Source organism: Glandiceps talaboti, chromosome 18 (assembly GCF_964340395.1).
Source record: "Glandiceps talaboti chromosome 18, keGlaTala1.1, whole genome shotgun sequence".
NCBI classification, from domain to species: domain Eukaryota; kingdom Metazoa; phylum Hemichordata; class Enteropneusta; family Spengelidae; genus Glandiceps; species Glandiceps talaboti.
Genome location: NC_135566.1, coordinates 17,945,603 through 17,971,543, shown reverse-complemented (window position 1 = coordinate 17,971,543; position 25,941 = coordinate 17,945,603). Strand labels below are relative to the sequence as shown.

General features: G+C 36.2%; 1 protein-coding gene across 1 annotated transcript; it reads left to right on the top strand.

The window, feature by feature from the left end:
• Positions 1-49: 49 nt before the first annotated feature.
• On the top strand, positions 50-21,062 carry LOC144449772 (unconventional myosin-XIX-like). The gene is made up of 23 exons (XM_078140348.1): positions 50-136; positions 1,722-1,772; positions 2,538-2,642; positions 3,643-3,748; positions 4,863-5,008; positions 5,428-5,541; positions 6,768-6,826; positions 7,386-7,459; positions 7,923-7,992; positions 8,357-8,459; positions 9,418-9,621; positions 10,136-10,226; positions 10,363-10,549; positions 12,640-12,835; positions 13,072-13,182; positions 15,286-15,462; positions 15,691-15,783; positions 16,987-17,055; positions 17,234-17,412; positions 18,382-18,437; positions 18,997-19,133; positions 19,878-20,186; positions 20,595-21,062. Exons 1-23 carry the CDS (start codon positions 50-52, stop codon positions 21,060-21,062), a joined length of 3,192 nt encoding a protein of 1,063 aa, XP_077996474.1.
• Positions 21,063-25,941: the final 4,879 nt, after the last annotated feature.

Below are 25,941 nucleotides of genomic sequence, written 5' to 3'. Positions count from 1 at the left end.
TTAGACGAAACCAATCGGGTCATTTGGCGTTCTTTTCGAAATATTCAACATGGCCACTGTTTTGAGAGAATCCTCCAACGACTCGAGGAAATTGAATCGTGTTTATCCCAAGAAAGATCCGATACCGATCCCAAAGGTATGTGTAAGTCATGTCATTATGGACTAAAATACCACTTAGGTGAAAAAACCTAGCAATTGACGTGAAACTTAGGAGAGTGGTCGGTAGATGTGTCGTGCGTACGCGTGTACCACTTGCAATGGATGTAATACATCCATGCCCAGACGAAGTCGACCAGCCCGCTACGCCCGATTTGATTTGACATGGATGATTAAAATCATACAGATTGATTCAAGTGCCTATGATATTGACGGTACGGAATCTTCGATGTCTTTTGGACGAGAGAATCGAAGACCCCGTAGCGTATGTAGTATATTAAAAAGTCGAGAGCTATACCACATCGTGCACCGTGACTGTTTGATGTTCACTAAGACAGACGTCAACAGAGTTGAGGACAATTCAATTTACCTAGCTCTGGATGTATATGCTACGAGGTCTCAAACCTCGTACATCCAAAGCTACAATTTACCATACTTTATGACTGCATTTAATCTACAGTATCGTAATGTTACCTTTTACACCCCCACTCACAAATGGTTTAGTTTAATAGACCACGGTGGCATCCAGACTAGGCTGCAGTCGTACCCCTGGGCGGTACCAGTGGCCAACTCTGGTAGGGGTGTGTAGCCAGTGCTGGAATACCCCAGGCCCCATTTTAGACCCACTTTGACCAAAAATCAATACACCATTACAGGTTTTTAAAAAGATGAAAGTTTAGACAAAATACATTTTCCTTAGGAGGCAACATTTTGGGACAATTTAATGGCAATGATTTGGTAAAGGACAATGGACCACATTTTAGACCAAGCAAAATAAAAAATAATGGAAAGTGGACCCCATTTTAGACTCTTTAACTCGAAAAAAAACAGACCCCATTTTAGAACAAAAGGGCTAGAAAATGCACCCCAAAGGGCGCTACATATACGTATACTTATATGAGGGGAGTAGCCTCGTACTACTACTACTAACCATGGATCATTTATGAGACCCATACCTGCAATGATTGTAGGGTTATTTTTTTTTATCTTTCTGGGGTGTTTTTGTTTTTGTTTTGTTTTTGAGTTTCTTACTGTGAGTGTGCACTGTGAAAACCCTGGAAAGCTGAAAAGCTCAAAAACAAAAACATCAAAAAATGGAAAAATAACACTACAATTATTACAGCTACATTAGTAGTACCATGGTGGGTAAGTTCCATGTTAGTACACTCATGGATGTATTAGTGAATACTAATACATCATTAATTCATCCATGGTACATTCATGGGTGTGGGCCGGGGAGAATAGATCCATGTTAGTACAGTAATCCAGAGTTTCAGAGCCTTATCTCATGGCAAACACTTCAAAACTTGAGACAAGTGCACTGGTACTGGCGAGAATTTTTTGTCATTATCTGAATATCAATATCCTGTTGATACCTATTATAAAGACAACTAGGTTTACCGTACATCGTAAAAAGTAAAGTAAGGAGTTTCACCTGTGAACGCATTCTCAGTAAAAATTCACAAGTTCAAGTAGTACATAGAGCTCACCCTCTCACCTGACTATGAACTATGATACTTTTAACATTTCAACATTTCAACAATACATTGTATTATCTCTTTCAGAGTACTAAACCAAACATTTCTAGAGATGGATCCAGAAAGAAATTTGAAAAGGTAAGATGTGTCAGTTTGAAAGTGACAGTTCAGTTATTCAGGGGAAAAATGTCTGTTATCATAGGATTTCTTACTAGGAATACTATAACAGATCTATACAAAAAATGTTGCTACAAATGAACACATTATGAGTTCTCCCCTCTGAACATATACACTCAATATAGTAATAATATTTTTCTTTACACTGGCAGCAGAGTAGTACAGTACATAAAATTGAACATAAAATTTGTAAGGTACATGTTACTTCTGTTACCGACAGGGTTCCAACCAAACAGGAAAAATGCTGTATACTTGTATATTCTAGTCTGTAATCAAGTTGTACATGTACTTTTTTATCCAAGGAGTCCAACTGAAAGCAATTTGATTTTAGCATGGATAGCATGGTTATAGTATGATTGTAGAACAGTGTACCACCGGTACTCAATGAATACACAATTTATTCAATTTCAAGTTATGGTAGGATGTATCACAGTGTGTTTATCTGTGTACTGTCTGAGTATCCATTATCTGCTGAATACATTTCAATGAGATTTGGTATGGAAAACTAATGACAAAATTAATGTTATCCCAATGTCTATGTGTCTGTCTGTCTGTCTGTCTGTCTGTACCAATCATCTAAAAAAAAACGATTTCAACGTAAGTGGTATGCAGATGTTATGAGAGTAATGATATTTTGGGACAAAACACTGCATATTATTCAGACTTATTAACTAATTTTTGTTTTCAAGTAATATTATACAGATCTTATTATGTATTTCATTTCAGGGAATGAAAATTTGGGTCCATGACAAATATGAAGTGTGGACACAGGCTGTAGTATTGGACACCATGAAAGATGGCAGGATTATCATCAAATATAATGATGATGTGGTAGGTGCTATAGTGCAATATACCCAGGCTGATTTCTTATGGAAAAAACTGAACATGAAGAAACATGTGACTGACCATCATACGGCCCAATGTCTTTTTTCCCATGTGGGTTGGGGTTGCATATTGCTGTGCCTGTTTGACTGATTACTAGCACTGTTCCCAGTTTGATATACTGGTAACAAAAGATAACAGTCAATCAAGTGATGTTTTTTTTTAATATAGAAAATCACTGGCAAAAAGACCTGGGGATAAATGTAAGACCATCGTCATAAATGACAGCCTCTTTTACGGCACCTTCCAAGACATACATATTTCATTGCTTAAGCAGAAATGTGTGTTCTGGCTTGCGAGAATGATGTAAAACTTATGTTTATGTATGGGGGAAAGCTATTTGGCGACAGTGGCGTGTCAAATTAACTCAGAGGGTACACTGTACCTTTCATCAATTATGCCCTTGTAGACTACATTTTTTATTAGAAATGTTCTCATAACTGAACAAAATGTGCACGGCATGCCATACTCAGTTATCTGAAAGACAAGATTATATAGTTTGGCCACTGGGAGTGCTGTTCAGAAGCAGTTACTTTACCAAAAGTGAGGGCCATGATAGTGGTATCACTGTACTATATCACCTTTGAAAGAATAGCCATTTAGTGTTTCATGTAATAATGTGAAAAGCTGGTTGCATTTTAGAACAGTCAAAACATTCTAATACCTTTGCTTCCAATGAATCAATGACATGTTTTTTAGGAACTCATTAAGTTGACATTTTGTTTGACATCTTCCTGTACTGTCATGTCATGGTAGTCCTCACTTTTCCTCTTGTAGGGCGCCCTCTAAATTCTTGTGACACTTCGTCTAAAAATGACTGCAAGGTGAGCAACCAGAGTAGTACATGAAGTATCACTATGGTGTATTTCTTTCATGCAAGGATAATTGAAGTAGTGGTTCCTTGCTATGGTATTGATCGTAATAATTTTGTTCATTTGATATTGTCTAGGAGAATGTGGTGAAGTCATCCACTCACTATCCCCTGCTTTGTGGCCAAACTGACTTTGAAAACACCTGTGATTTGACAGAGTTAACTCCACTACATGAAGCATCAGGTGAGAACTGTACAAGTGTTGAGTTACACACAGTACAAGGCTCGAAATAAGGGCGTTCTACTTGGCCCAAACAAGTGATTTGAAGCACTGGGCATGCCAGCATGTGATTTGAGAAAGTACTTGTCCCAGGGGACTAGTAGAATTTCTCATGGTTTTTAAATTTAAAGCCTTGACTCACTCATTCATTCTAATATAAGTAAAACAAGCGGAACTAGCTACAAAGAGAGAAAATAAACAAATGAATTGGATCATTAATACTTGCCATAGTACAGAGACATTTAAATTACATGTACATTTCATCGTTTGATCCGAACATTTTTATGACCTCCACGTAATAGTTCTCATTCACAAATGGATTTCAAATTCCCCTTAATCCTCAACAGTGCCTTTGGCGCTATGCAACCTGTGGTCTCTTTAAGTTAACAGAATTGCCTGAGACTCTAGCAGCCAAACTATTAAATAACAGTAAAGTAGTAATTATGGAATTGGAAATCACAAAACATGTGGTAAACGTGTATTCCATAATCAATTCCTTCAGCTGATCTCAAATGTGTAGTACTTACAATTAGTATTTGGTGCTATGAACCCTTTATCCAGACAAGAAAGAAAGTGTAAATGTCAAAATGGAAATCTGACTGTCTATGGTTTTCTTGCATGTAAAGCTAGCATCTCACTCTATATTATAGTAATTGTTAGTAAGTTTTGATTAGAGTGCTTTCCCACACTGTACTCCGAGTTCTTACAATTATTACCGGTACTCCCCAGATGGACCAAAAACGGCACAATCGACATTCTTCAACTCCCTGAGGAGTATACACAATCTCTGCTGTCTTTGAGCAGCTAGGGTTAAATCCTTCATGTAGTAATCTCTATCCTACCAGGTTCACGTTTATGTACATATACCTGACTGTAGTTGCTTTGACAGGAGCACAATTGTGAATCAAATCTTGCCCATGGTTTTTATATGTAGCTAGTCACAGATAGCAGCAATGGGAGGCTAGACCTAACGTTGTACAGATTCTGAACCAGCCACTCTAAACATTCAACCATCATGACCTGTCTTTTTACCACAAACTAATAACTGTTCTCCCTTGATTTATTTATTTATTAATAGTATTGGAGTCACTGAGAGTCCGGTATAACAAGGGAATCTACTACACACAGGCTGGTATTACATTATTAGCGATAAATCCATTCACAACTGTCAATCATCTCTATAGTCAGTCAAAGGTCAAACTGTACAACAGTCCTCTCATAAAGGTAAGCATTTCAAACTCAGAAATTGGGTGACCTGTGGTGACATGGACTATTCTATTTATCAATAGGAGATGACATCTAAAGATAGGGTGACATTGAAAAGGGCAACCCTATGTGATGTCAGTCACTTTAATGTTGACACAGTAACATACTGAGGAAGGTTTCAACTTTATATAATCAAGGAGATATATGTAAATGTTGCCAGCATACCACATAGCTAAGCTGTAAAGGCCTTAGGAATAGTCCTGACCATTGCAAAGATTTATGTAACAGCTTAAAAATTAGCAAGCTAGCTGTCTTTAAGGAAATTACCAAATTTAAAAAAATGTGGGTTGTCATCACTAAACATAGCAGGAGAAAACACATGCATTTGAATTCTTCAGCATAACATATCGATCTTTTCTTTTCTTTTCACCTAATAGAACAAACCACCCCATGTGTTTGCTGTGGCAGAGAAGGCGTACTGTGATCTAAGAAGACAAATTGGTCCAATCAATCAATCAATTATTGTCAGTGGAGAAAGTGGTGCTGGGAAGGTAAGGGGCTATATGTTTGGCTTGTTAGAATCTAAAATGATGACATGATCCAATCAAACACTCTGTAATTGTCAGTGGAGAAAGTGGTGCTGGGAAGGTAGGTGGCTATATGATTGGCTTGTTAGAATCTCTTTATAAGTCAAAAATAAAAAAAAAAGTGTTTGTTTACGAGATAACATGACTTCAGAAAAAAGGGTAGGTAGGCCAGGATTTTAGTTTATTTTACTTCTTTTTTTTTTTTTTAATTACTTTGTCCCAAAGATAATACTTCTGTAACAGATGATGAGGTGTAAAAGAAGTAAATAAAGACAATTATGTGATTCAGAAGTAGACAAACACAATATACAGACTGTGCTGTTACAAGCTGAAAAGACATCGTTTCTCTCTGGAATGTGATTTTAAAAAAAAGTAATCAAAGATACTTTGGCAAGAAAATCTACTGGGAAGTAGAAGTAGATTGACATAATTTTACCTTTCTGCATGTAAACATGTTTAGAGTTGGCAGCTTAAACAAGGGTCGGTCGGGTTATCAGAAACGCACTATTTTTTTAATTTGACCCAATAATATTTAGAAGAACTGTAAATAACTGTATGATAATATTGATATGGAATATTTTAATCAGGATAAACATACAAGCTAACAGGTTTTGTCTTGTCAATATATGAATTTATTATCATATCACTAGTCATGTATAACATATTGCCATACAGCCTTCAGTGATTGGCTTAGACCGAGTCACATGGTATGGATAAGTGACCTTTAGTGACCTGAATTTGCATACAAAGGGCAATATTCATTATCTATTTTCCTTCTGGAACTATTACAGTAACATGAGTCTAATCCTACTGATGAAATACTTTCATTTTGGAAAGAATATGTGTCTGGAATGTGATGTGTTATAAAACACTTATTGCCTGGCCTTATTTGGGCACTAGTAGATGTCATATTACCCCTGTGCTGTTGTATAGCAACTATTTCCAACAGCTTTCAGCCTTGGGGAAAAAGTTGTTGCATAACAGCCTTTGAGGTAATAGACATCTATTAGGGCCCTCATAGTTGGTTAATAAGTGTATATTAAGATGACTCAGTTACTGAGGATTGTTCATGCCATGAATTTTGAAAGGGTATGGTGAAATTAACTATCAGGATTTAGTAAATTACAATGTTATTGAAATCAAAATTTTGTTTAATATCTCTTTTTGTTGTTATTTATTTTATTTGTTAGACATGGACAGCAAGATGTTTGATGAGATACCTTGCTACAGTAGCAGTCACTGCCGATGGGTAAGACTGAATTCACTCATAATTATCATATTGCCGATATCACTTCCAATGTAATTCAGTGGAAAACACATCAAACCTGTGTGATAACTTCCGGTACTATGCTTTTAAAAAAATGTTCCTGTTGTAGCTAATACAGCTTTAAGATCTGAATGTTTAGTATATTTATCTTAAATAGGTATAAAATATTAATAAACTAGTCAACATAGAAAAAAGTGGAGACACAATATATACCAGAATGTAAAACCAACTATCACAAATCAGACTCCACAATAAGTCTGTGAACTGGTACCATTCCACTTTTAATGGAATATTACACACAATCGACACTTCAGATTTCTTGAAACTTTGTTCTTAAATATAATGAATTAGTCCTAATATCATACACCTTGAACAATATCAAATCACCTGTGGGTAAACATTATTTATGTTTAGCAATACACATAGTATAGGATCTGCACCCAAAAATCATATATATATATATTATATCAAATCATGTTTACAAGGTAAATGTCATCTTTTTTATCATTTATTTGTCAACATGATTCTTTTTTGCCAACAGGTTCTCTCCATGTTCATCTGTGTGTAGGATAGAAAAGAGAATATTAAATTCCAACCCTATACTTGAAGCATTTGGTAGGTGTCAGTGTCTACTCAGAATTTGTACAAGAGTGATGTGCTAAAGTGATGGTGGGGATACCTATAAGCACTCCTTGTTTTATGTCCCAGCATAACTCTTTGTTTAGAATGTTGTAGTCTACTTGTTATATTGCTCATGACTGAGATTGAGCTTGGGTTATTTTCATAACTTTGTAATTGCCTCTAAAAGTTATTTTTGTTGTGTAAGTTGTGTAAGTATAAGAATTAAGATTGTAAAACTTTGATTTAGATTACAATTTTATGTTCGCTGTATTTCGTACTCAACAATTTTATATTCATGAAAAAGTACAATTTTCTAAATAACAAAAAAAAAAGAAATGTAAAAAAAAATATTATCATATGACAAACCATTATATTTTGCAAAATGTAAATATGGAGCTATTTTTTCCCATAGTTTACTAATTATACAAATTATGTTTTGTCATATGTTTGTTTACAGGTAATGCTGGTACAACAAGAAATGCCAATAGTAGTAGATTTGGTAAATACATACAGCTACAGTTCAGTAGGTAGGTAATATGTTACATAATGTTTTACTTTGTGTTCCAAAAGTCAAGTTTCTGATTGTATGATACATTGCAGATGTAGACATCACTTCACAAGGTAATTTTGTTTTATTACCGTAGCAAACTGTTAGCGCCCTCACTCGAGCAAGAACGCAATACTTTCGTTTTAGCATCATCACATTCAAAATAACAAGTTCAACATACAACACTGGGAAGACCTTTTAAAACCAAGGAATCACAATGGTTGAATGATAAGAATGGCTGGCTTGAAATTTGTAAGTTGCTGGTACAAGTCTAACTCCACATTGTATCTACAAAAGTTTTTATATTTCAATGACTAATTAGTACTTAACTTTTGTGTCCTCAGTTCTAACAATATTGTAGGTGCCTTGATCAAAACCTATCTTTTGGAAAAGACCAGAGTTGTTCATCAAGGAGTGAAAGAAAGAAATTTCCACATATTTTATCAGGTAAAACTTGTTCTTCTTTGTCATCTGCATAACCAACATGTTACCTGGATATTTATGTTCGTATCACACACTCATCATGTTAATAAATACCATTACAGTAGTTATTGTTACATGACCAAGTGATCTAATTACATTTCAATAGCATTACTCCTGTTTAGGTCAATAGGCTTTGACAAACTGTCTGTTTCTGGGTCTACTGCTAGGCTTTACCACAGCATTGAATACTGTATGCCATGTAGAGGTAAAGCTAGCAAACAGAGAGTTTGATAAGTCTAACCTATAAGTCGACCTAACCAGGTGAAACATTACGTGTAAGTGATTAGAACCCTTGGTCGTATCACCAAACTAATTATTGATATGTTCTACAGACCTGATGTAGGTATTGAAGGAGACATCCATCTTGATTTTCAACCTACATGCGTGACAGAGAAAGCACTTTTCAATCATGAGAGATCCTTAGTCGTGTCAGGCACCCCTTGCAGATCAGCCAATAACTGTTCACAAACCATAGAGGATGAAACAATATAATAAATCTTGCAGTCTAAATGTTCATACATGTCTCTTAGTTTTAAGTAACTCTTCCAAGAATAATGATCTACATTTCCATAGGCAGCCAAGTCATGGTGAAATATTGTCACCATATTTCACCATGACTTGGCTGCCTATGGAAATGTAGAAAAAGCTCTGTATTATATGTATGCGTTCCATCCATGTAAATAGCATACAGTGTTCTTTACTATGTTTAAGTGTTCTGCATTATAATGTTGTTATTCATTTGATCTACCTAGCTCATAAATATTTTTAGTTATTTATATGAAAGCCCTGTACAGCAAGAAAAAGCTGGTTGCCAAAAACTGGAACTTGTACTGGGCATAGTATATCTGACAAGATCTGGAAACTTAATGTACATATTTGATGATAATCTTCATTACTGTATGATTTTGTCACTTTTATACAGATGCTACAAGGTTGTACTGATGAAGAGAGGGAAGACTGGGGTATTGCTGGTGACCATGGTGACTGCTTCAATTACCTACCTCTAGACTGCTACCACCAAGACGGATCCAGCCAGGGAAATACAGATAAAGACAACTTTCAAATGACCAAGTCAGCCATGCTAGGTGTTGGACTGTCACCTCAAAAATTACATCAAATATTTCAGGTATGCCATTATCTACTGAATCAGTAGTTTTGAAATTCTTTCAAATTGGTGGTGGTAGTGGTGGAGAGGGTGGGGGTGGGGGTGATAGAAAGAGAGAGGAGAATTTTGTGCCTTTCCAGTTACCAAGATACTTCTTGCATTGTGTGTAAAATATTGTAAACAGCATAAATATAACTTTACTTTTCTTGCACTCTAATTTCCTTTTGTGTAGATAAATTGAAAAAAAACTCTACTATCATTAGAAATAAATTTACAGTAAAATCTACAAAACACTAAGTCTAACAGGGGCTGAGGTTAAGGTGTGGGGGAGGGAAGCCATGTGATGGTGGATAAAAATGTCATGACATACATGCCATCTAGAGACAACTACCTGTACTTGAGGTTCACCTCTCCGTGTCCACTTGATAGAAAACAAATAAAAAATACATGTACACAAGTAGAAGTATGGCATTCAAAACAGCTGTAGGCTTTAAGATTCTAAACACAGTCAGATTTTACCTGTTTCTGTTTACAGTTACTGTGTGGAATTCTATATCTTGGTAATATTAATTTCATATCTGATGAAGACTCTACCGGACCATGTGAAATAGATGAAGATGATGAAGGTATTTGAATACATCTATCATTGTGAATCCTGTTTGCTCTGCTACCCGTCTCATTTCTTTACTTTTCTCTTTCTCAATATTTTCTTTTCCTTACTTTTTGTATTTTCTGTGTTGTTTTATCCCTTCAAATAACCAGCCTGTGTAACAGCCGTTGAGAAAGCTTCATCATTACTTGGACTTCAGGACGACCAGATGTTACAGTGTGTGACGTTTAGAAGAATTACAGCCTCTCATAGTCGTAGAAAGAGTGTCTTCATGAAACCCTGCACACAGGAAGAGTGTATTGTCAGACGAGACTGCCTGGCCAAATTACTCTATGCAAGGTTAGTGTATACACCCCCCCCCCCCCACCCTCTCCTTCAAATGCTATGCAAGATTAGTGTCTAGGCCCATGATACATCATCTAAAATGTTGGTTTGGTGTTTCACTCATGTAACATGACATTTTTAGTCACACTCAGACAACTTCTAATGCAAAAGAAACAATTACATCTTAGGTGCCACACACAGTTGGGATATAGAAATAGTGTAGTTGATATGTTGATTATCAGTTGGAAAATAAATAATTGAAGCCATTAAAATCATCAAGTCCATGTGTAATGTTTTCATTAGAAGCCTGGTTTTACTGCTCTGTGAAAGAATAGCAATGCTCATCCTGTTGTGTTTATTGTGTCTCGATTATTGTTAGTCAAGAAGTGAAATATGTCTAGCTCTGTGTCAAAAAAAGGTAATGTCCCATTAGTGAAACACCAAACCTACATCATTTTAGCTGTAATGTCCCATGAGTGAAACACCAAGCCTACATCATTTTAGTTGTAATGTCCCATGAGTGAAACACCAAGCCTACATCATTTTAGCTGTAATGTCCCATGAGTGAAACACCAAGCCTACATCATTTTAGTTGTAATGTCCCATGAGTGAAACACCAAGCCTACATCATTTTAGTTGTAATGTCCCATGAGTGAAACACCAAACCAACATCATTTTAGATGTAATGTCCCATGAGTGAAACACCAAACCAACATCATTTTAGCTGTAATGTCCCATGAGTGAAACACCAAGCCTACATCATTTTAGCTGTAATGTCCCATGAGTGAAACACCAAACCAACATCATTTTAGCTGTAATGCCCCATGAGTGAAACACCAAACCAACATCATTTTAGCTGTATTGTCCCATGAGTGAAACACCAAGCCTACATCATTTTAGTTGTAATGTCCCATGAGTGAAACACCAAGCCTACATCATTTTAGTTGTAATGACCCATGAGTGAAACACCAAACCAACATCATTTTAGATGTAATGTCCCATGAGTGAAACACCAAACCAACATCATTTTAGCTGTAATGTCCCATGAGTGAAACACCAAGCCTACATCATTTTAGCTGTAATGTCCCATGAGTGAAACACCAAACCAACATCATTTTAGCTGTAATGCCCCATGAGTGAAACACCAAACCAACACCATTTTAGCTGTATTGTCCCATGAGTGAAACACCAAGCCAACATCATTTTAGCTGTAATGTCTCATGAGTGAAACACCAAACCAACATCATTTTAGATGTAATGTCCCATGAGTGAAACACCAAGCCTACATCATTTTAGCTGTAATGTCCCATGAGTGAAACACCAAACCAACATCATTTTAGATGTAATGTCCCATGAGTGAAACACCAAGCCAACATCATTTTAGCTGTAATGTCTCATGAGTGAAACACCAAGCCTACATCATTTTAGCTGTAATGTCCCATGAGTGAAACACCAAACCAACATCATTTTAGCTGTAATGACCCATGAGTGAAACACCAAACCAACACCATTTTAGCTGTATTGTCCCATGAGTGAAACACCAAGCCAACATCATTTTAGTTGTAATGTCCCATGAGTGAAACACCAAACCAACATCATTTTAGCTGTAATGTCCCATGAGTGAAACACCAAACCAACATCATTTTAGCTGTGAAACCCCCTCGTCACCCCATACTTAAAGGTACAAGATAACACCAACACCCAACACCTCATACTACCTTCTGTGACACAAATTTCAACAATCTAGTTAACCAATAAAAAAACAAAAGAATGGCAGACAGAACAGTCAAATTAGTATACATGTAATAGATCCTGAGATGTAATTACCAATAATAATACATGTGTAAAAAAAATCCATGTAACATAATTGGTTTGAACAACCTGATAAAACACCTGGGGAAATCAGGTAGATTTTACCTGATTTATACTAACTAAGGGTCTATGTATATATGAATAACAGAAAGGCTAAAAATGTATAGATTGTGTAACTCACTGCCAAGTTTATTTTTCATCTGAGAAAAGATCTTTGTCCATAATATTTGACCACTTTTTAAAATGCATGCCTCAAGTGAGATATATTATGCATATATTGTTATGTATTTCAGGCTGTTCAGCTGGCTGGTTGAGTTTATAAATAAGAATACCAGTGCTAGACAAAACGGGTTGAAATCTTTCATTGGTATTCTGGACGTCTACGGTTTTGAAAGTTTTACTGATAACAGCCTGGAACAGCTGTGTATCAATTATGCTAATGAGAAACTACAGCAACATTTTGTGGCACACTTTCTGAAGGCTGAACAGGTGAGTTTTTAAAATATTTTTTTTCCTCTGGCAGTCCAAACAGGAAGTATTATTGGGGACTTCAAGTATGGCAGGCATACTATACTTTGGTAATACTAGTAATTCAGTCCAAAAATGGGTTGAATTTTCATCTAGTTTTGCACCATGAGGGAAGCTGTATCTCACCATAATTGTTGCAATGATAGTGTTTTTGAAAGCATTAAGAAGTAATAAATTAAAAAATTTGTATCCTGCAGGAGGAATACAAGACAGAGGAGATTCCATGGCAATATTGTAATTTTACAGACAACAGACCATGTCTAGATGTACTAGAAGGAAAGATTAGCGTGTTTTCTCTTATGAGTGAGGTTTGTAAAAATATTTCATTGTCATCTAGTGTTGTACACAGCTTTTCCAAACAGTGGGTCACAGTGATCCAGGCCTTCTAATTCCTCTGTGGTCATCCTAAAATGTATGGGAACAACACAAAAACAGGGTTCGCACGGTCCTGGAAAACCCTGGAAAACCCTGGAATTTCAAACCCTCCCTGGAAAACCCTGGAAAAATGTGCCCTACCCCTGGAAAACCCTGGAAAATGATCATGTTCAATCGATCGATTAATATTGACGATCGTCATGTCCGTGCTCGAGCCACCCATTCATATGATTCTGAATCTCGTAAATGTGAAATCACGGAAATATTTTCAAAGTCATTCGCCACGCTGGGTGATGAATCAAAATTCACGCCGATTGAACCCAGACAGTCAAGCGATCGTTCCACGAGACACTTTGCCCCACAGACCGTGCGTATTAGTTGAATGGGCGCCGCAGTGTTTCTTTCGATCTTGCATATATTGCTACTCCGTACATCTCCCAGTCGTCATTTCAGGGACATGATATTGTAACAGTCCCGGCCGGGGTAACATGTACAGTAGGTCTGTTAACAAGATTATCGTAACACTGTAGCGAGTATCAAAGCATCATCAACCTCGATTAGAAATTGTTACAAGTTCGGCGCACGAGTCGACTTATACTAGTACTACAAGCTCGGGTTAGGGCCTAGGGAAGTGCAGTTGAATTTCCGGGTTGTGGAAGTACGGTTGTGACTTTTATTTTGTCGATAAATGGGTATTTGTGTTACATGTTCTAAAAGAATAAACTACTGTTTTATGTTGTCGCCGGTACAGTAACATTCGTCAATGGTCAAGTTGAGTTGAAATCGCGATGTTCCGCAACTCGTGGCATCGGTACATAAACATCGAGACGCAAGCGATGAATGTATTCACTTATTCATAGCTCGAAATTTCGTTACGTAAATGACGTTTTTATTCAAAATTTTGAAGAAAAAAATTATTTTAGGCGTCTTATAAATCTAGTTACATCAAACCAAACAATAATGAGGACAAACTTTAGTTTTTGATTTATTTTTCTGGATATGTCTGAATTAGACTGACGAATGCTGCGACTCAATCTTACACGATCAATGCACTAGCTTGACGAAACGGCTACTTAGGGACAGAGGTTTCTCCGTTAATCTTAGCGTGTAAACGTGGTTTTGAAACCAATATCTTGCATAGTGTCGATTGCCTTTAAAAAATTTTTGTGACATATGGGAACTGTTGCTGATTTTTCTCGTCCACATCAGACAATTAGATGTCATTCAAAAAATATACTTTAGTGTCAACACCCCTGGAAAATGGCCAAAATCAATATGAATACCCCTGGAATACTGACGAAAAACCCCTGGAAAGTCCTGGAATTTTGTTTTGCTTTGAGTGTACGAACCCTGAAAAAAGACCATTTATTTTCATACAACTGATAGCTCTGTTCTGTAGGCAGGTGTACTCATAACCCATAAACTTGTCTTCGACTTGGTGTTACTATAGCACTATACACCAAGCCAAGGCCTATACACTTTGAAGCACGGGAATGTGTTCTGAATTTGAAATTACCACTACTATTAAAATCAAAGTGGATCTTATATTGACTTTGACACTTTAAATTGGCTGCATGTAACTTCCTAAATCTAAGTCACATGGAGGCCATATAGTAGGTTTACGTATAAGATTCACTTAGATTTTAGCAGAGCTGTTGGTTGTAATTTCTTATTCAAAACACATCCCTGTGCTTTGAAGTGCATACAATGCATGTATGCCTTGACTTGGTGTATTATACATGTATAGAGCTTAATACCATGTTGCCCCTGACAACCGATCGATGTGACCATTGGGTGTGAATGTTGGTGTCTTTGGGAAAATAATAGATGGGGATGCATTTGTATAATGAATATCATCAAGTCATCACCACAAAAGGGGCTGTGGTATTAGTAGGATATACAACTCAACACTCACATGCCCTTACATAGTAACACCAAACAAGACTCTGGGCAAGTATACTCAAACACCATGACTTTGACATCCAGTCAAAATTTTGTATTCACGCTGATCATTGATATTTCCTTTCTTTCAACAGGAATGTCGGTTGAACAGAACAGCTGACACAAAAGCCTTCAATGACAGATTACACGATACGTTGACAAGTACATGCATTAGTAAACCCCATATCTCTGTTACATCGCCATCTTTTATTATTCACCATTTTGCTGATAAAGTCACCTATCAAGCTGAAGGACTCATAGAGAAGAATAAGGTAATAATTTGTGATTGGCGGGAGGGGGAAATATTTTGGTCAAAATTTTTTTTTTTGTCGCCAAATGTTGACAACTACTGAAGACATTTGATTGTCAATCTTTATGTGAAGGAATTGTGTTTTTTAACAAATTACATTATATACCAATGATTGTTTTTTTCTGCTTTATAAATCTGTTGTGTATAATCTACAGAAATATAAACTAGTTGAGTTTCTATCACTTCACAGGACTGTATACCTACAGAGTTAGTAGAGTTGGTGAGAGACAGTGAGAACCAATTCATCTGTCAGCTATTCCATGGATTCTCATTGGATAGCCAGGTAAGGTTTTGGTTAGACTTGTGTATAAATACTGATATACTTTCTGTCATTTCATTGATAGGGACATGGTCAGCCACTCCTGAGTATTTGTCATCATTTTTCCAAATAAAATGTTATACTTATATATTACCCTTCACTGTCACTAGTAGCTCACTCCCATCGTATTAACAGCTGTGATACTGTAGTCTAATGTATAAGTATAAAATGACGTCATTTTGTTCATATAGTTTGAGAAAACAGTATCACAGCAGTTAATATGGTAGGAGTTTTGGAAGTGATTTCTAGTCATAGTGACAGTGAAGGGTAAAATATAAGGAAACTTTTATTTGGAAAATGATGAAAAAGACCATGTTGATTTTAATCTTACTTCATGTGTTTCACTCAGTGATTTACAAATAATGTTTTAAGAAAGTGTAAACTTTCTAGCATGTTTAAACTTTTGGATGGAATGAATACAAAAGCTCATTGACTTTACAATTGTATGATTTAGAAACATTTGGAATATACAAGGAATTGCCAATTAATTTATTTGATGCAAGAAAAAACCTTTGTCGTGAACTTTTGTAAATTTTTGATGATGTTTCAGAACAAATTTAGTTATTATCTACAGGGTGTTGGACAGGGATGCCAAAATGTCATATGACTGAGTTTGGTCATCCATGTAACAATTGATATGACCAAATTTGGTCATCACTACCAGAAAGATATACAGGTATGACCATATTTGGTCACCAATGGGAGAAAGTTTTATGACCAAATTTGGTCACCAATATCTTATGACCAAATTTGGTCACCAATGTCTTATGCCCATATTTGGTCATTCGTGTCATCAAGGTATAAACCAAATTTGGTTATCCATGCCAGCATGTTGTATGACCAAATTTGGTTATGTATATAATCAAGTTTCAAACCAAGTTTGGTCATCCATGCCCGAATGTAATTTAGCCAAATTTTGCCATCCATGTCAACAACTACCGGTACATGATGCAGTTTTATGACTAAATTTGGTCACCATGTAACAATTCGTGGTTCTCAATGCCAGAATATCATATAACCATATTTGGTCATAACAAATACTGCTCAATCTAATGTTATCAATACTGTCTTTAGATTTCATTCACAGTCACTTACACATGAAATGGATAGCATTAAAAAACTGCAAACCAAAAGACTAACACATAATGAAATATTTTTATTATTTAGGACATTGCACAATCTAGTGGTAACAAGAAGGGTAAACAGTCAGCTGTCACTGTTGTCTCAAAGTTTAAGGTAAGATGTCATGATCGATTGATTCTTAGACACCCTAAAAATAATGGTTAGATGTACGTGTATCTGACACTATAAATGTGACCATGACCTAATGCCATCTGATACCATAGTTCTAAAACCACCACAATACTACCAAAATAGTTGATTTAGAAATGTTTTTATCCTTTTATTCCCCCAGAGTTCCCTTGATGAGTTAATGGGTGTGCTACATAGCACTTCACCTCAGTACATCCGATGTATCAAACCCAATTTACAATGTCAACCTGGTGTATTTGACAGTGGACAAGTTGTCAATCAGTTACAGGCATGTGGAGTGTTGGAGACTGTCAACATCAGCAAAGCTGGCTTTCCAGCCAGGTATGAAGTCTTCTTGGCATAAACATACCTTTAAAGTAGTAACCGTCGTCTATTGATTCAGATACTACATAGTTCTGGACAAGACTCAAAATTAGCAGTAGTCCAGGACACATAGGCTACTAAACTTTGTACTTAGACTACCAAATTAGTAGTAGTCCAGGACACATAGACTACTAAACTTTGTATTTAGACTACCAAATTAACAATAGTCCAGGACACATAGACTACTAAACTTTGTATTTAGACTACCAAAGTAGTAGTAGTCCAGGACACACAGACTACTAAACTTTGTATTTAGACTACCAAATTAGTAGTAGTCCAGGACACAGACTACTAAACATTGTGTCTAGACTACCAAATTAGCAGTAGTCCTGGGAACATAGACTACTAAACATTGTATCTAGACTACCAAATTACCAGTAGTCCAAGATACATAGACTACTAAACATTGTATCTAGACTACCAAATTACCAGTAGTCCAGGACACATAGACTAATGAACATTGTATCTAGACTACCAAATTACCAGTAGTCCAAGATACATAGACTACTAAACATTGTATCTAGACTACCAAATTAGCAGTAGTCTAGGACACATAGACTACTAAAACATTGTATCTAGACTACCAAATTTATAAGCTAGTAGTCTGTTAGAGCAATGGAAATCAATAGGAAATTGTAGCTGAAACATCTCACATAGCTAAATCTGACTTCAAGTGTAACAGTTAAATTTGAGCCTTGCTGGACGTGCACTTTCTATTTGTTCCACAACCTTATCAATCACAAAGTTTGACACTAAAACTTCATAGTTATAAAAAAAAAATTATTTTGTTGCAAGAATAACAGCTACCTGTTGCATTGGCAATGGTCTAATGATATCTTTTCCGAACTTAAATCACCTCAGTACCTGCCATCACTCTCCATCGTCAGTAAGCCGGGAGTTAATATTTCTTAACCTTTGACCTTACAGGTTATCCTACCGTGACTTTGTTGAGAGATATCGTATAATTGTGAAGTCAACAAATAGTGGTAGTCAACAAAGAACAAGACAAGATCAGAATAAAAGTGAGTCTGTATTCAATATTACTTGCATAGATGCATGTGTGTACTAGTGGAAATGTTTGCACTGCAGTTCAATACTGTAAACATTATTTACATACCTGTATACAAATGTGAGTGCATGGTCATTCCTATTATGCAAAATTGTGTGATCTCATTGTATGATGTTTATGGAAAGTTGTTGTTTTTGGATAAACATGTGTCATGGTAACAGAACCCTATGGTGTGTGTCATTTGTATACTAAAAATTATATACAGCTACAAAAAATATGCAGATGATGATAATGATGATATGATGATGATGTTGTTGATGATGATGATGATGATAATATGATGAATCGATGATGATGATGATGGTGGTGGTGGTGGTGGTGGTGGTGGTGGTGATATGGTGTAAACAATAAAATATTACATATATTGATTTTTATAAAGATAAATACATTTAATTTGCATAATCATTCTGTAAATATATAATTCTGCAGTTTGTACATATTGTATTAACAATCCATAATACATTGTATGGCAGGTTTGAAGCTTGCTGACAACTCAATCAGAGGCACTGTAGCAGTCGTCATGGAAACAGTGTTTGGTGCATGTGACAAAGAGAATATGTCTGTCAATGCTCAATATGGTAAAACAAAGATATTTCTAAGAGAAGGCCAGGTAAGGAGGTCAAAATGTTTTTTGTGTCATGATTGGATTGTCAAAAGATTTCTAAACCAATATTTTCTGAGATATGTGAGATAAATCATACATATACATAGTATTCTATACTGAAATATGACAGAACCCCCATGATGACAGGCAAGTTCAATTGTAGTGTACTTGGGGTATTTGTATTGTATTGTCATAATAGTAGTAATTTAGGGATTCTATACAAATAAATGACATTTTACTTTTAATCCTGCCTTTAAAGGCAAGACAGGGATATGAAAAGACCCCCTAACATTGTGGTTATTGTCAAACTTTGAATGTGTACTGTACAGTGAAAATGCAGCAATTCCTCTATGAAAGTCCATGACAACAATGATGATTTTGGTAATAAATTTAGTAACAGTATGTGTGGACATGTGGATGTCTTCCAAATATGTGTGTGGTTACAGCAAGTTGATATTTATATATGGTATATGCAATTTTGGACAAAGCATAGTCGGACTTGGGCTAGTTTGTTACTTGTACTAATGGGTTGTTACTATTCATTACTCTTAATTATTCAAGATTAGGATATTGAGGTGCTAGCAACAACCACATGGGTGGCCAGCTCTGATTGGAAGATTAATAGTTGTGGGTGATCCACATTGTTGTTGCTTAGCAACAGCACCCACAACAACAGATATTTCAGTCTAGGCTGCAAGTTTAAGTTCAAATGAATACAAGACTAATATGTCATTTCACTTTTGTTCGTAGCTTGATCAGCTTGAGGCAAGAAGAGTCCGAATCTTATTACAGTGTTCATTTACAATCCAGTGTGCTTGGAGAAGGTACGTGAAGAGAAAAATTCTAGCCTGCCAAATCCAGGCAGCAACCACCATACAAGCAGCATGGAGAGGGCATACTGTACGAAAACAGGTCATCAGGATGCATAGAGCTGCCAGGATTATCCAGTATGCCATGTTGAAATATGTTATCCGCAGGAAACAACAGGAAAGAGGTCTACTGGACTTGGAAATGTCAGCAATTGGAGAGGAAGAGTCTGTTATTGAAATGTCCACAGAGGTATGTTCTTTGTATTAAAGTAGAAGTAACTTTTTAGTGTGTTTTGGGACTTGATTGATTCTCGGACGTATCATTATCAACAAATTCTCGATACCTGAAAAAGAACATGACTGATAACATGATTTGCATAGATTTCTCTATGTGTTATCAGAAATTTGGCTGGGAACTCTGGTGAAATACCTGGTGAATTCGGGTATGTTTTACCTGCTTACAAAAACGGTACACCTAATGACAAAATTATTTTAGTTTCTGGATCTAGACAGTGCATAGATATGAGCTATCAAGAAAAAGAACTCAATTGTAGAGTTTACATCCTTTGAACAGCTATCCAACTCGACACCCTTTGAAGACTGCATTATCCATTGCATTGCTTTACCGCCGACACTAACATGTTTTTTATTCCCCTAGATATCTCTTTCAATGGCTTCCAATAGTGAGGATGATACAACATACTCCATTGGTCAGTCCACCTGGGAATCAAGCACTTCAGCCAATGACAACTGCACTAATAGCAGTGCTGAATTATCCAGCTTTGAGTACAATACTAGTGCCAGTCACAAATCGATGCCGATGATAATTCCAAATAGGTACTATGCTGGAAGTATGATTCACAGAACATCACCCATACATCTTCTTGGATACTTAAGACACAAAAATGAAGGCAAGATGGACTGGGCTGAATCAGATGAGGAGGAGGACGAGCTGGAAGGAGAAGAAGATGATGATGATGATGATGAGTCAATAAACATCCAAGACGGTGACAGGAGAGAGACAAAACCAAAGACTTTGAAAGATGTGCTAAAGATGCCAGCTGTTGACATCGCAATTGGTGCAACCCTGCTGGGTTTGTTGGTACATGGACCACTTCAGTTTTAGGTCCCTGTGAATTTTCTGAAAGGCATAAATTTGAATTTGATAATCATGAAAGTTATTCTCATTAACAAAATAATAATGATAAACCATAAATATTTGAGATCAGCCCAGTTAATTATAAAACTATCCTATTTATGTTTTCAATAAAATATAAAGCTTTGAAAATTGACAGAAACTCCTTGTGATATACAGCTGCAGACGGGCAGGATGAATTGCCTTTGTTAACTTGTTTGACTAAATTGATTGTATAGATTTCAAGCATAAAACTTGACACAATGTTTTCAAAAGAACAGGACACCACTTCCTTTTGAAAGTAGTTTCAAAGCCAAAGTTGTCCTCAGCCAGCTCTGTGGTTACAGTGAATAGTTAGTCTTGTGTTATAATTGAAAGTACATCATAAAAGTGGGATAAGCACATCCTATGAAGTCACAGCTGTTCTACATGGTCCAAGTTGGTATAAAATCTTGCCTATTCAACAAGACAAGCGTACTAAAAGTAAGTCTGACATTCATGGGATCAGGAATAAAGTATTTAATCATGTGTATCTAATGTGAAAGTCTTCAACTGTCAAATTTTGAAAGAAGCTAGTTGACACAGATTTGATTACAGTGTAACCATCATGACCCAGTTGGGTGTCGACTGAACAGCATTAGTATGTTTATGATAAGAATACCACTTGTCATTTACTGACTGAAATCTACCTTATAGAATCAATTTACTCTGACTAGGTACACAATCGGATTCACACACTTGGATGTCCAAAGCTGTACTATGATGTGACTTTTGAGTACATAAACTCAATGTCAGTGCATCAATAACAGTGATTTATATAACCATAGCTACTTAATATTCAAAAGTTGCACAAATGACTAAAACTATGTATTTTTGCATATGTACCATATTTGCACCAATGCACATACATACAATGTATTTGCATAGCAGTGCAATACTGAAAACATTATTGCATACCTACATGCAAATTAAATGTAAATAAGAGGACAGTTGTTCTTTTCATATGAAATCATGTAATCAAACAGTATGATTTTTACGGAAATTTGCTGGCTTGGATAAACATATGTAATAATAACATCAGAACCCAATGCCACACGAGTGTCAATGTGGATACTTGGGGAATGTGCACTTGTGCTTGCAGTGCATGGCATGTGCTCATGCAAATACCCCCGAGTATGCCACACTTTCACTCACAAGTTAGCTCTCCCGTAACATTGTCAGAATCTGCAGGGATGATTCCTCTGTCTTGGGTCTTACACATGTTCTTTGTATAATATCTATACTCTATCATTAATCTAACTCGGTTTATTCAAACATTGGTCAAAACAGTATGACAATTATTGCTGTACAGTAACCAAGCAAGTAACGAAATAATTATTGAAAGTAAGTTTTTTTGTCTAATGTAATTAACCTGGGATTTATTCCCAGAATTATCATAAAATTAATGATAATGGTAATATTATAAATATGGTTGTATACATAATCATGGACTTCAAACCTTTCCATTTTTTAAAAACAATTTTTTAGACATATGTTCTACAATGTATTAAACCCTTTACAAACATTATTTACTTGATATGTACATTTGCATTTACAAACTTTTTTCTCTTCAAAATTATCCTAGCACTGCCTATCCAGATAACATTTAATTAAAACTGATAACTTTAATGTGTATGTCAATGTGTTTTTATTTTTGTAATACTAGTATGTTTTAGTGTCATTGAAGAGACCTAATGGATGTAGATTTGCAACCCGTGAAAAAACACCGGTGCATTTGCTTGCTTGTTGTAAGCAGTAATGAGACAAGTTTCCTGCAATGACATGATTTGCATTAGATACTTATCAAAGCATAACGGCACAGTAGCTGTAGGGCCGAAAAAAAGAAAATTGTTTCTGGTCAGCACACGCATCACTTAAATACACTTGTGTGTGTGTGTGTGTGTGTGTGTGTGTCCAGCCCATGCAGCCTGCAGATCTGGGAAGAGGGGGGGGGCGACAGAAAATTAAATCACCCTACTTCAGTGAAGACAACTGCAGCGTCAATCACGAACAACCAAAAAACACCAGCCCACATACACACTGAACAGTAATTGCCACACAAATACATGTATATATTGAGTGACAGATTTGTTAAGGGAAAAAATGCTTCAGTAGAATTATGTGCTCTGGCTTTACGGTCTGGTTTGCGAGAATGGGATTCTATATGCAAAGTGTTTTGAACTTATGCGGCACCACCCACCCTGTATGAAAATGTGAACGGCTCTTGGAGTGGTCTGGTCCCAGGGGGTCCACTCCAAGATTGGTGGAGTGGACACTTTTTTGCCGCGAAACTTGACAGAGATCGATAGAAAATAATTGAAATCTCCTTTTCATTGTCTGCTGTGGGCATGATACTTGCACCTGTCTATGCAGTGTTGTCAAACATATACAGTTTGCGGCTATCAGGAAACTTTACTGTAAAAAAAGTTAAAATACAGGTTCGTAACCCTTTACACTTACTAAAGTAACTGTCAGTAGGCTTATAGAACAGTGCAATATACCTACAGCCCTGTCCCCACCACAAAGATTGCGTTTACACGACGTACGATCGACAGTTGACAATAAAGGAAAGAAAGGATTCAGAGAAAGGTAACCATCTTGTTCAGAGAGTTAACTGGGGAACCATAAATCTCTGTCTGTTCAATTATTCTTGCGAGCTTGTGTGACCACAGGTATGACAAGCCATTCAGGCCAAAATTATTATTTTATTTTAGCTGCAGTATTTTATATTTTTCGTACTTAACTAATTTTAACCGTTTATGTACTTTTATTCCATGTTCACATTATTTTAATTGAAATAAGTTTCCATTTATTTGAGAATATTGTTTTATTTTTCGTCAAACCAGAATTTTTTTAAGGATTATATATAATTGAAAGTCAAAATATATTTTTTGTTAAAGTTTTTTTTTCAACTTTTTTTTTGGCCGAGTCTGCTGACAGGCGGCGGTCACGAGCACGTCGTGCTCGTACCCGGCGCCTTGACATCCATTACGACGTGTTTCGGCGTAAAATACACGTTCTTATTACCTTCGAAATACAATTTCCAGTTGAAAACTGTGTTTTGCAGAGACAGCAAAATGTTTTACAAGTTGAATTGCAATTACAGTATGTTGTGTTTATCGATATCATGGTATATGATATAAACATACATGTAGGACAGGTCGTTCATTTTCTCTTGCTGGTTTTAGTAGACCAGCTTTACTCTACTAAAATAATTATTAATTTATTTTTATCAGTGAGTTAGTTCTACTTAGCGCTCTCAACCGTTCACCCTTCCTCACACACCAGTAATCTTTTATCATTCTCGCAATTCAAGCCACAGTGCAATTTTTTTTAATCACGGGACAAACAATAATACCTCTTGATAGTGCGTCATACATATATGTATACAGTTCACCAATAAGGACTGTGCCTACCAAGGATTTCTCCACCGATTTTGATAGCACCAGATATGGCAGAAAACAGTGATAGAGTTCAGGCTACTGTCATCATATCTCGTGGTGTTTTTTGTACGTACAAGTCAATTTAGAAATGATCTGTCGAGTACGTAGCTGTTACAGCTTGTATATGACTCTGGAAATAAAAAAAAAATCCCCCATTCGCATGATATGTAAATTTTATTTCTCTCATGTTCAAGGTGTGAATGGGTATAGCTCATGGTGTGGTCCGCTGCACTCGAATGAACCATTTTCCCCAGGAAACTTGAAAGGAATAATTACAAAAACAACTATAGAATTTCTTCATTTCAGTCTCCTCAACAATATAGAGTCAGCAGAACTTCTCGATCGTCAACAGTGGTTTCCTGGTATACGGAAACTTTTGGAGAATTCAAATTTAGGTACGTATTAATCTGGGCACAGATAAGGATATATATCCCCGTATATCTCCATGGTTAGATGTTGGTCCAGGTGGGCTAGGGGTGAGGGTAGGGATAAATGGTCAGAATGGCTGGGCCTGTCTTTACATCACCCTTGAGTGTATCACACGTATTCAGTGATCAACGTCCAGTGGCGTTATGTGTCGGTCCCCCCCCCCACTGTCTATGGTTTCCTTTCGCCACCAACATATCTCTTTATTTACTAAGAATTGCATTGTTGTTATTGTGAAACTCGTACCAGCCCAAATTTGTATTTATTATCTGCATGTACGGTTCATTATTAGTTCCTGGTAACTATTTCCATGGCCCTCACCAGAAATGTTCTGTCCGTTGCTTTCAAAGTTCGTATATATATTTTTCTTTTCTGGTGGAATAAATTTCAATACATTCAATACATAATTTGCATTAACTCGGTGAAAGAAATGGGGGAAATGAAAAAAAAAATACTACCATGGATCCCATCATAGATCCGTAATATGAACAGTTTTAAGTTAAGGTTAAAAAAATAACTATCGAAATATTTCTGTAATTTTCTATTTGGTTTTGAAACGTGGTTCTGTATTTTACTTCCTGATTTAATCACGATTGAATTTGTCAGCTTTAAAAGTATGAGTAGCACCAAACAATTTTGTCCTCATCAATTGGCCAATAGTCGTTTATAAAACGGTAACATCAAATCTCAGACCACCAAAAATGTGTTTAGTGGTATGAGATGAAATGTAAACTGTAAGGTTGTATTTTCAGGACTTTGCATGCCCAATATCAATGTCCAATAGACCTAATTATCACCTTCCAGCTTATTGTACAATATGCTAACATCAGTTCTTTTGTTCGTGATCTCCAACATGTGCATATACATATTTTATTTATATTGTTCGTAAAACATGAACAGTAAAACGTTTTCTTGGGAATATTTTAGCACTTTCGTGTGCTAACGAAGTGTGAATTGACAAT

Coding starts and splice junctions, on each gene's coding strand:
- LOC144449772 (XM_078140348.1), top strand. CDS start 50: ATGGCCACTGTTTTGAGAGAATCCTCCAACGACTCGAGGAAATTGAAT. Junction 5,009..5,427: donor ACAACAGTCCTCTCATAAAG/GTAAGCATTTCA, acceptor TTCACCTAATAG/AACAAACCACCCCATGTGTT. Junction 20,187..20,594: donor TTATTGAAATGTCCACAGAG/GTATGTTCTTTG, acceptor TTATTCCCCTAG/ATATCTCTTTCAATGGCTTC.